General features: G+C 46.5%; 1 protein-coding gene and 1 non-coding gene across 2 annotated transcripts in view; both read left to right on the top strand.

Moving 5' to 3' along the window:
* The window catches only part of AP1G1 (adaptor related protein complex 1 subunit gamma 1), a 99,779-nt gene that overhangs the window by 68,637 nt on the left and 14,571 nt on the right, over positions 1-16,571 (top strand). Inside the window, exons 10-18 of the mRNA XM_077830860.1 lie at positions 2,014-2,069; positions 2,580-2,693; positions 7,063-7,203; positions 7,782-7,836; positions 11,117-11,239; positions 11,614-11,703; positions 12,286-12,413; positions 14,180-14,284; positions 16,100-16,241. Coding sequence (XP_077686986.1) covers positions 2,014-2,069; positions 2,580-2,693; positions 7,063-7,203; positions 7,782-7,836; positions 11,117-11,239; positions 11,614-11,703; positions 12,286-12,413; positions 14,180-14,284; positions 16,100-16,241 — 954 coding nt within the window. The remainder of the gene's footprint in view (positions 1-2,013; positions 2,070-2,579; positions 2,694-7,062; positions 7,204-7,781; positions 7,837-11,116; positions 11,240-11,613; positions 11,704-12,285; positions 12,414-14,179; positions 14,285-16,099; positions 16,242-16,571) is intronic.
* Positions 4,238-4,324, top strand: LOC144273074 (small nucleolar RNA SNORD71). The gene has a single exon (XR_013347730.1). It is a non-coding gene; the product is annotated as a small nucleolar RNA SNORD71 (small nucleolar RNA).

Genomic DNA, 16,571 nt, shown 5'->3' on the forward strand with positions numbered 1-16,571 from the left:
GCTGCTTTACATTTTCGGCCATATCTGTGATTCTACGATGAACACGGTTATTTGAGAGGGGGACACAATCTATAGCTTTGCTAGCCTTAAAAAGAAAAGGAGTACTTGTGGCACCGTAGAGACTAACCAATTTATTTGAGCATAAGCTTTGTTAGTCTCTAAGGTGCCACAAGTACTCCTTTTCTTTTTGCGGATACAGACTAAAATGGCTGCTACTCTGAAACCTGTCATTTTGCTAACCTTGTCTCCAATCATCACTTGCACCATTACTTTGGCTGCAGGTTTTACTAATGTCTCGCCAATCGCTTCAGCAGCTCCGGGCTTTGCAATTAAGTTCACCACGCTATATGAAGCTTCCAAAGCTTTCATATTTTCACCTCCCGTCACATTACGAATTTGTTTTTTGGGACTTTTGGAGATCTTTGCGCCTATTTTTGAAGAATTCTACAGGTTTTCCCTTGTATTCTTTGTTTGCTATTGAAATGGCGTTTTGGGTTGGATGGTTTCATACTTTCATTTGTGAGTCTCGTAACAAATCACACATAGTGAAACAGGCTCCACCTCATCGCCAGTCCACGAAAATGCCAGTTTAAGATATTCTTCAACATATTTGCAGGCTTTTTTCGTTTTCTTTGCAGCTGATACGCTCAAACTTACAGATTGTTCACACGGTTCACTAATTTTGTCGTCACAATTGTCTGACGTAGCCATATCACTGCATTTTTCGGCATAATTATCACTAACATTCATATTTCCTTCATAATTTTCTTTTGTACGTTTCAAACTTCCCGTTTTTAGCCAGCGATCCATTGTAAATGGGTTTAACAAAAACAAAGAGAAATTTTGTATATTAATACACACCAAGTATGTACTTGCTACGATCTTTAGATTACTACGAGTAGTTATTCACTTTTATCTTTTATCCATCAGTATGACTTCTGCGCATGCCACAAAGGGAAGCGTATTGCCCGAGCCGTGGTAACATGCACGTGTGGTTTGCGTTGGTTCTGCTGTGCTATTAGATGTTACTGAACGCATTATCATATTAGTTACAATGTAAACCTGTGTGTATTTCTACTGTGCAAAGGTACATCACTCTCATATATTAAATTTTAATGAATTGTTTTCTGCTGCTAAAAAAACTATGATAAAGTAAAATAAAAAATTCTGCTGCGTACCCCTTGAAACCCTTTCACGTACCACTAGGAGTATATGTACCATACTTTGGGAAACACGGATCTAGATCATCCCTGACAAATGTTTGTCTAAAAAACCCCCAGTGGTGGAGATTCCACAGCCTCCGTAGATAACTTATTCCCATGCTTAGCTACCCTGACAGGAAGTTTTTCCTAACATCCAGCCTAAATCTCTGAGAGTGGCTATGGTGCTGGTGGTAGATGAGAATCTCAGATCTTGGGCTTGGGACGATGTTACATCAGTGAGATCCTGTGCCAGATGTGCTACCAGTAGCAATGTCTGGAAGTTAACTCCTTGTAACATTGTGAGGGAAGGGATGAGAGCTGTACAGAACCATAATGTGTTGACACAGTGTGTGTCTCTTCCTGAGCTCCAGGAGGGTGATAATGGATTCCTCTTGTAATTTGTATCCACTGGCCAAGGAGGTGGAGACATAACTTGGAATGTCTGAGGGGAGCTGTAGATCATGGTTAGTGAGTTTATTCCACAGTGGAAGCATGCACAGCTGTACCGAGACTTAGTGGCCTTGTATGACTTGCTGTATGCTGTGCAGTGAGATTCCTCTTTGGCCGGGTGTGCAGCCTTCTCCCAGAGCCACACTGCACTTAAAGTGCAGCGGGGAGCCGGAGCCATGTGCGTGACTCCTGCCTCTTTCTCTGATTAATCAGTGTCTGGAGTTCTTGCTGTTTCGGCCCATCATTAGCCTTAGCACTTTGCATGCAAGGTCACTGAAGGACTATGGGGGCTCATGAAGCAGCGGTGAGGAGCAGGAGCTTGCTGTGATCACTAACCTTCCCTAACTCTCTTTTTCTGCAGGTGTTAGCCATTAACATCCTAGGCCGTTTCTTGTTAAATAACGACAAAAATATTAGGTAAGTTCCCTGAAGTGTGTCAGACATGGGGCACTGTTGTGTTAAGAGTCTGCAGAAGCAGCTCCCAAGGCAGTGTTGGGAAAGGTTACTGGGGTGAGTATGGCTAAACTGCCTTGGTGACTAGTTTTCTCTCTCCCTGCCACACTTCTTTCCCTGGGTGTATCATGGCCTTTCTGCACTAGCCGGCAGGTCTACAGCAAGCTACTGCAGCCCAGTTATAGTCTGGACACAGGTTCCTGGAATAGCTCAGACAATATGTTTTTTCCAACGGCCAGTGAAGCTGCGCTTTCCCTTTGTCACAGAAGAAGTATCTCTTATGGTACATCTACATCCTCTGCTTGGAAACTCCCCTGGTTGGCTCAGAGAGCAAACTGGCAGATTTTCCTTTGCTCCCAGTAGCACTGGGAAAATCCTGTCTTAGTGCAGAGGAAGACTAAATCCCTTTACTTTGCAATGAAACAGAATGGCTGGCACCAATGTGGTGTTCTTCCTTTGTCCTCTCTATCCCAGATATGTAGCTTTGACATCTTTGTTGAAGACGGTGCAGACAGACCACAATGCAGTACAGCGGCACAGAAGCACCATTGTGGACTGCCTAAAAGATCTGGATGTCTCCATTAAACGGTAATTAAGCTACAGAGAGCTATCTTTCTGACTTATTACATCAGGACTGTGAGCCTGTGGGATGGGGAGAGAGACAGATGCACGTTAACTGCCCAGTGCAGCAGTCCCACAAGGGAGGCTGTTATTACTGTCCAGTCTGCCCCCTGCTTCAGAGAGAACAGGGATGGTGACAGGCAGCCAACTTATCAGGGAATTTGATCTTACATAGTAAGTGTCTTAGGGGCCTGGGCCATGGAACTCCTTGCTAGAAGAGCTCAGAACAAGCTCAAGCCTAAATGAGTTGAGATCAAGTTGTAAAACTCATCTTTTTAGTAAACTCTCTCCCTTCCCCCAAGTTTATGCTTGTAAAGCAATCCGTGAAAGGCCTACAGGCCCAGAGTGGTTCTCCACTGCCTGGAGGATCAGGCAGAAGTGTACAGTGTTCTGGGCTTTTGTGCAGTACTCCGCTGTCATGGTAATAGGAGTTATATAGAAAGCTAGGGGAGATTGTCATAAATGCAGGATTGTTTCCTGTTGTACATTTTCTAGTGTTCAGTTTGAATTTAAATGTTCAGACTGGTAGGGTTTCCACTCTGTCCCTTGGGAGATCGTTCCATAGTCTAGCACATCTCACTTCCAGGGATTTTTTTTCTTGACATTCACCCTCAGTTTCATTCTGTTACCGCCTAGTTACTTCCTTTTTGCCACACTAAACACCTTGATTTTTCATCTTGCGCCTGTGCAATACTTGTGAGCTGTTTTGTGGTTCTGTCTCTCCCACCATGCCCTAGCCTCACTTTGCCAAGTGTTGCATATTTAGCTTTTTCAATCCTTCTTCTAAATTAGGCCTTTCAGCCCTTTGATCACATACTACTCTTACCTAAACTCGCTCCGGTTTGTCAGTATTGTTCCTGTAATGTGGTGTTCAGAACTCCGTGTGATATTCCATGTATCTTTGCACCAAAGCCAAAGAGAGAGGGGCCAATGTATCCTTGCTCGGTGATGACACATCTCTGCACGTGCAGCCCAAAATTTTATTGCCCTCATTGCTGTCCTGTCACATTGCAAACATATCTGTTTTGTTATCCCTGCAATCTGAGTCTCCTTCGACATCACGGCGTGTCAGGTTTCTCTCCCTATTGAAAATCTGTGTAATAGATTCAACTTTGACAAATAATCAGTTTTCATGTTTTTAGTCTCTCTGGACCTTTTATTTCTGTCCTTGCTCCTGTCATTAGCTCAATTGTTCTGAATGTTGCTATTCTGCAAATTGGATCTGCCCTTCTGTTAACATTTAACTTAATCTGTCTTTGTAATGGGTATTGTGCGCCCCAATCTTGTAATCAGTGAACCCCATTCTGAGGTATGATTGCATAAGGATTCAGCAGATCAACCTCTTTCTATTGTTGAGAGCCAGGGCCTGCATGAGAGGCTACAGATGGCTGTGGTGTGTCTGAGCCTCGTATGGCCCGCAGGTGTAGGGTGGGAGGTCCAAGTGTCATGCTCTAGAGCATGGTAAGAAATCAGTGGTATGCTAGTGCCCCGTAGAAGCTTCTACTCTCTTTGGTGCAGTTGGAGGATGAAGCTTTAGAGTGATCCATCGGCAGAGTGCCCTGTCACAATGCTGACACTCAAGCTGCTGACAACGCACGTCTGTCATTCTGGTAATCAGCTGACTTGGTGACAGAATCCCCAGGAGCACTAAAAGCAGATGTGTGTGGAAGCCAAGGGGGATGATAGCTTTTTTTTGTGCATTTGGTATTGGCTCTCTATTTAGGTGCATCCTTGTCTCCTTTAGCTATATTGTTGTGTATGTCTGTTCAGTGCAGTTCAAAGTGGGCTTGGCCCTTCCTTTCAGCTTGTCATCTGCCCACTAAATAAGCTCAAGCTTTGTGCTTGGGAGCTCCATAAAGGAAATAAATCTCTGAATATGGTCAAAGAAACAGCAGCTGTGTCCTGTGCTCAGTGCTCTGATGTATGGGGTTGTGAAGCACCAAAGCACTTCCTGTCTTGCTGCTATATTGATAAACTTCAACATGACACAAGATTAAAATTTAAACATGAAACACCAATGGCCTAGTAGGGTTAAGGACAATAAAAAGGAAATTTTAAAATATATAAGGAAAAAAGCAATCTAGCAATGGTATAGGTCCATTATTAGACAGGGTGAAATTGTTAGTGGTGTAGAAAAGGCAAAAGTGTTTAATTTTTTTTATATAGGGAAGAAGCTAGATTACATAGAATTTACAGTGTTAAAGAAATACTTTATATTATGACAGTAACTAGGGAGATATTAAATGGTAGCGGCTAACGCTAAACTGTTTCAAATCTTCAGGACCAGATAACCTGCATTCAAGAGTATCAAGAGTAGGATGGGGAGCTCTCTGATCCATTGATATTGATATTTAACAAATCTTGGAATACTGGGGAAATCCCAAGTAATTGGAAAAAAGCGAATGTGCTCGTACTTGAAAAGGGTCAGCGGGTAACTTCAATAACCACAGGCTGGTTGCCTGTGCCTCAGTCCCAGACAAACTCAGGAAAATGGTGATATTGAGCATAATCGGTGAAAAACTAAAGGATGGCAGCATAATTCAATGATTTTACTGAAAATAGGTCTCAGCAAATAAACTTAATATCTCTTGAATACGCATTTGATTGACAGAGAGAGGTGACTTGGCATAATACACTGAGACTTCAGTAAGAGATTTAACTTAGTCCTGCACAACAGTCTGATTTAAAATACTGAGCACTAAACAAAATGATTGTAGCACCTATTAAATGGATTTTAAAACTGGCCAAGTGATCTCCAAGATAACTGTAAGTGATGGTGTTTCCTCTTCAAGAAGTCTGTCTGTGGCCTCGTGATATTCAGTATCTCTGTTGATCTGAAAGAGAAAATAAAATCATTGCTGATTGATTGCAGGTGACAGATTAGTGAAATGGTAAATGGTCTATAGCTCAGTTATATAGAATAATATGTATTGCTTGGGAAAAATAAGCTGGGCTCAAGTGAACAATGTGTGTTTTAATATAGCCAAATACAAGGTAATACATCTGGGAACCAACAATTTAGGTCACACTTACGGTATGGCGGCCTGTATTCTGGAAAGCAGTGACTCTGAAAAGGACGTAAGGGTCATTGTGGAAACCAGCTGAACATGAGCACTCAGTGCAGTGCTGTGGCTGAGAGCTAATGCAATCCTTGGGCCTGTCAACAGGGGAACACTGAATAGAAGGTATAACCATTGTGTAAAACATTCATGAAACCATAACTGGAAAATCGTGTCCAGTTCTGGTGTCCACAGTTCAAAAAGGTTGTTGACTAACTGGAAGGGATTCAGAGAAGAACTACAATGATTTGCGGTCTGGAAAATCTGTTTTACAGTGAGAGTAAAGGAGTTCCATCTATTTAGTGTATGCAAGAGAAGGTAAGAGGTGACTTGATCACTGTGTACAAGTACCTACACGGGGAAAAGATTTGTGATCGTAGAGGGCTCCCTAATCTAGCAGACACAGACAGAATGAGACCCAATGGTTGGAAACTAAAGCTAAACAAATTCAGACTAGAAATAAGGCACCCGTTTTTAACAGTCAGGGTGATTAACCAGTGAAACAGCTTACCGCGGATGTGGTGGATTCTCCATCCCTTGAAGTCTTTCAGATTGGATTGCTAGCTCAACCAGACCCTTTGGATTTGATGGAGTGAGGTTTTCTGTTCTGTGCTATGTGGGCAGTTAGACTAGTGGGTCTCAAACTTTTGTACTGGTGATCCCTTTCACACTGCAAGCCTCTGAGTGAGGATCCCCCCCACCTTATAAATTAAACACTTTTTTATATATTGAACACCATTATAAATGCTGGAGGGAAAGCAGGGTTTGGGGTGGAGGCTGACAGCTCACGACCCCCCATGTAATAACCTCACGACCCCCTGAGGAGTCCCCACCCCCAGTTTGAGAACCTATGAGTTAGACTAATGATCATCGTATCCTTCTGGCCTTCATCTATACAGTTGTAGTCTCTCACGGCCTGGGGTTGCTTTCACTGTTATGTCAGTCTAATTCTGCAAGGCAGTGACCAATTGCTGGAAGTTCAGAAATTCTCAGATGGACACTTGCTGCTGAAAGGTGTTCTGTTCTTTAGGATAGTTAGAGGCTTCTATAAAAATGCTGGAGAACTTCCCTTTTCCCCCTCTTTTCAGTTGTTTTTTGTTCTCTGGTGCTTAATATCTGCTGGTGAATGGAAAAGTAGCGTTAATCAAGATTGCTGCTCCTTTCCTTACTGAAATGTGAGAATGCAGGAAATGGAGAGATTTGGGCAGGTGGGAAACATGTCCCTGTATTTGTCATTTGATGGAGATAGCTGCTTATCTCGCTCTCTCTTGTTCCAGGCGTGCAATGGAGCTGAGCTTTGCATTAGTTAATGGGAACAACATCCGTGGAATGATGAAGGAACTGCTGTATTTCCTGGATTCCTGTGAGCCAGAGTTCAAGGCAGATTGTGCCTCTGGAATATTTCTTGCAGCAGAGAAGTAAGGGCTCAATTAAAGTTCACATTAATCCCCTGTTGGTCCTGGGAACTTTGTGGCTGGGCATTTGTGTGTCTCTCTCTGCCACGCCAGAGCTAATGAGGCTGGGGGACATTGTTGGTCATTTCTTCCCCTCCACTCTGCAAATCAGCGGTGGTGGCATGCCTACAAACAGTGCCTCCCATAAAATAAGCACTTAATTACTGATTACATTGTTAAACAAATCCAGTGTGCTTACTCCTTCTGCTATGTGGAATGGATGCCGTGTTCAGTCTCATTTCCATTAAATTGTGAAACAAGATGATCTTATTACTACTGTGACTTTATAATTGGAAGACTAGCTCTACTGTCCTGTACTGCAGAGTATCACTTTATTCTGTAGTAAAGCTAGTAGTTTAATGGTGACATATTGAAAAAGTGAATCCATATACTATTTCCCAGCAAATGTGAGATGGCCTCCTAGTGAGCGATGGATCAGGAGGTGAGGGAAGAGGAAGCTTTCACAATCCTACCTGATTTTTTACTGGTGGTAAATGCCAGAACTAATCACTCCTCTGACTTTTTCTTCATTATCTTCTCAGATATGCCCCTTCCAAGCGCTGGCACATAGACACAATTATGCGAGTCCTAACAACGGTAAGTGGTGCATATCCTGAGAACCTATTAACAGCTTTCTGTAACTTCATGCAGTGGCTAGTCCTGCATCAGTTTAGAACCATCAGCCACTCTGCACTATAGTTGTATTGACAGCATCCAAGGGCCTGCAAATACAGAGCCCTGTGTGTGTAGGAGCCTGGGACAATTAGGGTGTTTCCTGAAAGGAGAATGGGAAAGGATTATTTTGTCGTCATCCCCCGTTCGTGTGTCGTCCGTCCGTTCCCCCCCTCCCCCCCCCCCCCCAAAAAAAAGAAATCATTTCAGAAGAGAATGTGCAAGAAGCCACTATGAAATGATGTCCTAATATTTAATACTTCAATGGCAGTAGCACCTAGGGGCTTCAGGAAGGATTAGGGCTGCTTTGTGCTGCGTGCAGTACAAGTAAATATGGAAATACAGGCTCTTTACCATAACCCAAGAAGCCAAGTGACATATGAAGGGTGAGAGGAAAGGGGTAAAATCAAATACATCTTTTTGAGATGGATACTCCTGCCATTTTTATGTAATTAATTATACACACAGTGCCAGCTAACCCAGCTACCTTTGGACCTAATTATCATTTATTGACTGACCACTTGATAACAATCACTGCTGAGGTGGGACTAGAGGAAGGCCTTGCAGATGAGATCAGGGAGGGCATGCCATGTGTAAAGGGCAGCATGGAAGAAAGCATGGAGGAGTTTGTGTGAGAAGCTGACAAATGGGTGCTATAATTTAACGTTTGAGACAACAGTCTTCTCACAAAACGCCTGAGAAACTGGAGCTGTGGTCTCCAGTTTGATTCCTGTCCTGAGTGTCTTCGTGTGGAAATGAGTAGCTTCCTTTGTTGAGACTGAGACTTGATTTCCATTCGAAGGCTAACTTCCACTGAGAACTGCCTTGGTAGTAAGAGGGGAGCTTCTAGCAAACAGTTGCCCTGGGGATTGCACAAGCTCCCTCACACAGTGCCCTGACTGAGGCCTGCTGAGGCATGTCTGCACTGCAGCTAGTGGCAGGCCTCCCAGACCAGGAAGACAGACACATGCTTGCTCTGCTCAAGCTCGCACGATAACGTCGTGGCACAGGCGGTGACATGGGCTCGTCACCCCAGTACAGACTCTGGGTTGTACTTGGGTGGCTAGCCCAAGCTACCGCCCACATTGCAGCGTCCACACTGACTGTTTCTAGTACGCTATCTAGCTAGCTTGAGCAGAGCTAGTGCATCTGTCTAGTCGCACTGGGAAGCACCCTCTCAGCTGCCATCCAGATGTACCCAACGGCCTCAGTCCCTTCTGGTCTCTTAGCTGTGTGTGTTGGGGTCCATCACTCTGTGCCCGCAGCTCTTAGTTTTCTTTTTGGCCAGACTTTATTCTGCTCACTGTTAATGCCAAGGGTTAGCTTAGTTGGTGTCATTAGGCTGCGTGTAATTTTCCCTTTGTTTCTGTGATCTTGCACGGTTTTGACTTGGCCAGCCTTTTGGCTTTGTTCTTGATGTCATGGTCCACTGTACAAGAGATGCAATTCAAGTAGTATACCTCCTTCCTCCAAGATGCCAAAGTCAAATGACATGTTTGCTGCTTCATCTGCGTTGTGGGGAGAGGTTATTCCCTGGCTCTTTGTTCAGTGTTCCTGGCCCCTAGCCAAAGGGTCTGTAAAGATAGATAAGCAGGCAAGTCCCCTGGCCTGTCCTTCATCAGAATAGACTCCAGCTGTGAGCAAGAGAACAAATAGAACCGCCTTCTGCATCCAGGAATTTTTGTGTCTTCAATGAAGCCTTTCTTGGCACCGGAGAATGTGACACTGCTGCCTTCTGTGCTCTGTTCTTTGGAACCGAAATCCAAGGTACTCTGCATATTTGCATCTTCAGTGCTGAGGTCCACGCAAGGAGCAGAAGCCAGTGGTGCCATCATCCTTAGGGCTCAGAGAGATGCTTCTTTGGTGGAGGCATCTGTTCCTTTTTCCGCTGTCTTAATGCGGAAAAGGCAAAAGAGCCATGGTCCTGGGATCTCAAGTAAAGGAACATCTGTATAAGCTCTAAGAGAATGGAAGACCGTGGTGCTGAGTGATGCTGTGAAAGAATTTCTATCTTGGAGAGAACTTTTTGTGTGGATTCAAAATAAATATTGGCATTGGTGTTTGTGCAGCAGGGCCAACAGGAGAAGTTGTCGGGCCAACTTCTCTCCTCATTTCATCCTCTGTTTCTCCCTGAAGAAATGGAGTCCTAATCCATGCAAATGCATAACAGAAAATCAGTCACTACCTCCAAAGAGCTCTGTCTGGATTTGCCAAGACACGACGGGGGATGAAGTAGACATAGTAGGATGGGGGCAGGACAAACCTGTGGTGTATTTGGCACATTTTTGGTAGTAAGCAGCAGCCTTCGCTTACGCCTGCCTAGCTATTCATGTACTGAGTGATGCAGATGGCAACGACTTATTTTCTTCCTGGTTCCTGTGGGGAAGCTTTTAATTTGATTACTTTTTAGTTTGTGTTGTGATAGCCTTCATTTTGACAGAGAAACCAGAGGGCCTCTGCAACTTATATTTTTCTGGATCATCAGGATGTAGTTTGTTATATAGAGGGGTTGGGGAGAAGCTAAATAATGACGGTCTCCTACTATTACCTGACGGTGTGTGTTCACCATCAGCCATAGGATATGTCTACACAGCATGTTCACTGAGGCATGTGGGGTATGCGTAACTATGCACTGCAGTGAAAAGCAGGTGCGTCCACGCTGCGGTGTGTAGGTACAGGTGGCAGTAAAATGCTGTGGCGAGGGGATGCACTGAGGAAAGGCTCTGATGGGGGAGGCTGTGGGAAGGGCTGCTGTAACTCCCTGCGCTGGGGAAGTGCTTCAGCAGCAGGGAGGCAGTGGGACACTACGTTGCTATTTTTAGCCATGTTGGCAGGAGAGGCGCTGCTTGGGCGTGTAGTGAGATGTGTAGGGTATGAACCCTAAGGTTCTGGTTTGTCTTTACTGTACTTGCCTAAGCAGCGCCTTGCCATCTACACTCTTCTTTATACCATTGCCAGTGGGTTGTGCAGCATATGTACTCCACATGCTGCTGTAAGGAGTGTGCAGTGTAGACAAACCCATAGAGCATCTCTTTAGGATGTTGCAAAGCAGTTTTTAACTCCTAGCAGATTCTTTAAAGTACCCTTTGAGTCTGCCCTGAGCTGGCTTGCGTTTCACTGGTGGATGGAGTATGCTGGAAGAGGGCGTGACAGTGAAACCAAATAAGCCTCCTTATGTTTCTTGGAAATATGACTTCTCTTTCAGGCAGGAAGTTATGTTCGAGATGATGCTGTCCCCAACTTGATCCAGCTGATAACAAATAGCATGGAGATGCATGCCTATACTGTACAGAGACTCTACAAAGCCATCCTTGGTGACTACTCCCAGGTAGATGTCCAGCTCAGGTTTCGCAGCGACCCCTAGTGTCCCTGTTAGTGAGCCAGCATGAGTGACTTGCTTCCAAAGGAAGCCCAAGGCTCAGTAATGTCCATTGAAAATCCCCCATAGGCCAGTCCTCTGGCCAGTGAGGACAGGAGTGGTCCTAATTATACCTGTTCTCTTGGTGATATGTACTGCCCTTTTGGACCATACCAGACACCACCACACCCCCCCCCCCCCACCCCCCCCAGGAAGCCTCTTGGTGCACTGGCCAAGCCTGCTGTGTGCCATAATGAGCTGGATTGGATGCTCCTGAGCCTGAGCTTTGTCTGTCATGCAGAGAGCTGTTTGTCCCCAACATGTCTAACTTTCTCTTCTGACAGCAGCCCCTAGTGCAGGTGGCCTCTTGGTGTATGGGAGAATATGGAGACCTCTTGATATCTGGTCAGTGTGAAGAGGAGGAGCCAGTTCAGGTAGAGCTCTGGGAAAGGGGAAAGCAGAGCAGTTGTGAGTGTTCTGGAGGGGCGTCGGAGTAGTGTGGTGCTGAGCATGTGGGAGTGGGGGGATGCTCTTGCTTGAGTTAGCACTGGTGGACATGATGCTGCTGGGCCGGAGAGTAATTGCCCTGTGGTAGGATGGAGATGGGCTGTGGCATGTGTATTGTCAACTCTGGGAAGCTCCTGGCATTGATGTCGAGTTGGAGGGGTTGGGAGCTAATTTGGCTGGGTGTTCTGGCCAAGCAGGGTCTGCGCATTGCACTGCTAATGCTACTTCTCCTTGGTGTATGGGGAAAATGTGATTTATAAATATATCAAATTTATGGATTTTAATTTTTAAATGGATTTCTCAGTGCCAATCCAGTGCTCTGCATGCCTGTCCCAGAAATGGAACACAAACAAAGGGTTGGACCGCCCATAAATATACCCGCCAGCCCATATCCTCCTTGGTGATGTAGGAGCAGAGGGAAACAGTGGTTTGGGAGTGTGCCCAGGAGGTTGTGCAGCAGAACCCATCTCTTTTCTCGGACACTAACCTGCTGCGCTTGCTTTGCTCAGGTAACGGAAGAGGAAGTACTCGATATTTTAGAAAGTGTCCTGATATCAAACATGTCTGCATCCGTTACACGAGGTTACGCTCTCACCGCCATCATGAAGCTTTCCACGAGGTTCACCTGCACTGTCAAGTGAGTCTCCCTTGGGTGCTCGCACTGCATGGGGAGGGCGTGCTGGTGAAGGCCAGCAGGACATGCATGTGGCAGGCAGGAGGGCACAAGCTGCAGTGGGGCCAGAGGGAGGGTTTCTGTGATGTAGCTTCTGCCTTCATGGACCATAAGGGGTTTTCCTGTTGCGTAGACTCTGTGATCCTGCCTTGCATACATGTATGAAGAGTGTTGTGTGGCTTTGTATGTGTCGTACTCTCCCTGTTCGTTATGGTCTGTGCTCTGTGTGGAGACAGTGTGACTTCATTCGAAAATACTCTGTTGCGGAAGTGAATCCTCATTTATGTATATAGTTTTCCTTTTGAATTCCCTCTGTCCATAATTCAAAGGGAATGAGCAGCCATGTTGCTTGCAGGTGGCTTGTCTAGCACTGTTGGGCACGCTGCTGGCACTGGGGATCTGATACGCCCTGTAGTATTCCAGCAAAGTGTCAGACAGCATAGCATCATGGGCCCTACCAAATTCACAGCCATAGGATTTTAAAAATTGTGAATTTCATGATTTCAGCTATTTAAATCTGAAATTTCACGAAATTGTAATCGTAGGGGTCCTGACCCATAAAAGAGGTGTGAGGGGGTTGCAAGGTTATTGTGGGGGGGTTGCGGTTCTGCTACCCTTACTTCTGTGCTGCTGCTGGTGGCAGTGTAGGTTTCAGAGCTGGGCAGCGGGAGAGCGGCGGCTGCTGGCTGGCCGGCCACCGCCAGCGCAGAAATAAGGATGGCCTGGGATGGTGTTGCCACCCTTACTTCTGCGCTGCTGCCTGCAGAGCTGGGCCCTCAGTCAGCAGCTGCCACTCTCCAGCCACCAGCTCTGAAGGCAGCAGGGCACAAGTAAGGGTGCAATACCGCAACCTCCCTAAAATAACCTTGTGACCCTCCGCAACTCCCTTTTGGGTCAGACCCTGCAATGTGAGAAACACTGGTCTCCCCCGTGAAATCTGTATATTGTAAGGTAAAAGCATGAGCAGTGGGTGGAGCCCCCCCTTGGGGAGGTTACCCCCGGCTCCGCCCTTTTTGCCTTGGTGAACATACCCCCAGCATCTGAAGCCCCAAGACCCCCTACTCCCCCCTTGGTTGGAGGATCCCTGGGCTGGCTGAAGCCCTGAGGGCCCCCCCGCCCAGAGGAGTCCTGGGCCATCTGCAGCTGTGCTGTGCCTCCCCTCCCCAAACCGCCTGAGGAAAAGCATCTCTGGCCCGGAAGAAGCTTTTGATATGCCCCACGCAGGTTCCAGGGCAGCTGAGGAGGCAGTATTTGCTACTCAGCTTCCTGGGTTCATCAGTAATCTCCCTGGACTCCAGGGAAGCTGAATAGCACATATCACCTCCTCAGCTGCCCCAGAACCTGCATGGGACAATAAATCAGAAACTTCCCCCCAAAGCCCTGCAACTGGGAGTGTGCTGGCTGTGGCAGTGGCAAGGGAGCCAGAGCCTCCCCAGGCCTATTATACCCACCGCCCATGGGGAAAGCTCACAAAAGACCAAATTTCACGGGTGGGGGAAGGGGGGAACACCAGATTTCATGGTCTGAGAATTTTTCATGGCCATGAATTTGGTAGGGCCCTAATAATGGGCCTGCATAGTTGCCAAGGTAGTAAATTAGAAACAACACTGTCCCTATTGGGTTACAGGCCAGTTACATGGACACTTGCTGGAGAATTCTGAGCTCATGTCTGGGGAACATTGCCCTTGCTCAGTGTTTATTGGTTTCATTATTGGTTTCTTGCCCCTCAGCCGCATTAAGAAGGTTGTGTCCATCTATGGCAGCAGCATTGATGTGGAGCTCCAGCAGAGGGCAGTGGAGTACAATGCACTTTTCAAGAAGTATGATCACATGAGGTGAGTACAAGAAAGATTTAAGGTGAGAAGGTGACCTCCTGCATAACTTGGGCCAGAGAACGTCGCCCAGGGATTCTGCATCAAGACCACAGCCTGTGCTTGAGCTAGAAGCATATCGTCTAGAAAGACGCCAGCCTTGGTTTAAGGACATCAAGTGCTGGAGAACCCACTATCTACCTTGGGAAGCTTTCAGTGATTAATGACCCTCACTGTTAAAATGTGCATCTTATTTCCAGATTGAACTTTGCTGACATCAACTTCCAGCTGTCTGCTTGTTATGCCTTTGTCTGCTAGATTAGCATCCCTGTACGGTCTGATGTAGTCTTCCCATGTGAGTCTCTTTTTAGACTGGTTTCAGAGTAGCAGCCGTGTTAATCTGTATCCACAAAAAGAAAAGGAGGACTTGTGGCACCTTAGAGACTAACAAATTTATTTGAGCGTAAGCTTTTGTGAGCTAAAGCCCACTTCACAGGCAGTCCCCCAGCCCACAAGAAATACCCAGACAAGGTCTGTCCTCCTCCTCCCCAGACTTGGGTACAAAGGAAAGATAATGGGAGTCCAATGACAACACTGGGAGACAGCCAGTTCCATATGCTGGCCAGGGCCTCCAGAACCAGTTCCTCAGCATCCTAGAGCTGGGCTTCTGAGGACTACATTTTAATAGCTTGTCTTGTCCGTGCCTCCTCCATTCACAATTTCATGGAACCCAGCTCCCTTCCCATTGGTGATGCCATAACATCTCTGTGGCAATTACAGTAACGGCTTTCATGATAAGGTCACAGGAGGAAAGCTTCTTCTAATAGAATTTAGTTGCTGGAAACATGATGGAGCCAGCATCAGATGATCACCCAGCTCCTTGCAAATGCACGCAGGGGCACTGCAGAAGACAGTTTAGGAAGCGTTGCCTTAGAGCAAAAAGAACCATGAACTTTGATTGTGTAGCCTTGTGAGAAAGGGTTTGAAGTGCTGGGGTGGTGAGTGTATTGGCCTTCATTACACCGGAGTGATTCCAGGGTTGATGGTTTTCACTCCTGAAGATTTTAATAATGGCTGAGAGTGCACAGTCACGGGGCTCAGGTTCCTTGGCAATGTGACATTTTTCATTTTCTACCCCTCAGAGGCACATAGGCAATTTAATAGTCTGTTCAGCATCCTGCGCAGTGTCTGTGGGGTGTCCCCCAAGTAGTTCATATCAAGGGGTGGCTCTCATCTTCCATCTCTTTGACTTTGGTAGCATGTCCTGCATCCCATCTTTCGTCCCATCCACCCCTTCTACACACACAATCTCTCTGTGCTCAGACTGTTACCTAGTAGCTCTCCTGAAAGACTGGAACCCGGGTAAGTTTGCTGCGTGGGTGCTTGCCTTCCCCATTCCATCACCATGCCTTGTGCTGGATAAACATGCCTGGCAGGAAAACGCAGTCAGTTGCTCTAACTCAGCTGCATCTGCAGTAGAGCAGGGATGTCTTCTGTGAGCACCCACTCCATGCCGCAGTGTGCTTAGGTCTTCTCCCCCTAAGTCTTGGGCTTCCCTATCCTAGCTCTGCAATGGGACCTGTCCCATGTAGGTGCAGGGCAGGGCTCTGTATTGCGTATAAAGACAATACCTGTCAATAACCAGGTTTATGCTGGTGACAGAGTGGCCCCAGTCTTTAATCAGCTCAAGCTCAGTTGTGTGATCCCAGAGTTCAGTTCTTCTCGTAGAGCTAAAGCAAAAGGCTGGGCACCCTCTTCACATCATCCTTACCATCTCAAGTACTTTGGATTGGGATCAGGGTAGATGGCCCAGAGTGTAACCATGTCAGCTTCTTTCAGGTCAGCCCTACTTGAGAGAATGCCAGTTATGGAAAAGGTGACCACAAATGGCCCCACTGAGATTGTACAGACCAATGGAGAGACAGAGCCAGCAGTGCTGGAAACCAAACCTCCCCCCTCTGGGCTGCAGCCCACCAGCCAGGTAATGGAAGGTGCTCTCTTCAACTGGTGTAACTCTCCCACTGTCCTCTCAGACCCAGGTGCTGGAAGACTATTCCCCTCTCCCTAGTAAGCCAAGGGCATCTCTGCTTCTCTGACCTGTGTCTGCCTGCCTGATGCAACCTCTCTCTCCCCTGCTGATTCCCAGGCAAAAGAAGGGAGTCAAGGACTGGCATCAGGGAAAGGTGCCACAGCAGGAGTGCAGGCTGGAGCAGGTGGGGTGGATGGAGTTAAATCCCACCTACAAGTTGTGACCTGCCTCTCAGAAACTCCTCCCCTCCTTGGCACAGCACCTCCCGCTGTCTTTCTGAGA

The sequence above is a fragment of the Eretmochelys imbricata genome, chromosome 12 (assembly GCF_965152235.1).
Source record: "Eretmochelys imbricata isolate rEreImb1 chromosome 12, rEreImb1.hap1, whole genome shotgun sequence".
Classification (NCBI taxonomy): domain Eukaryota; kingdom Metazoa; phylum Chordata; order Testudines; family Cheloniidae; genus Eretmochelys; species Eretmochelys imbricata.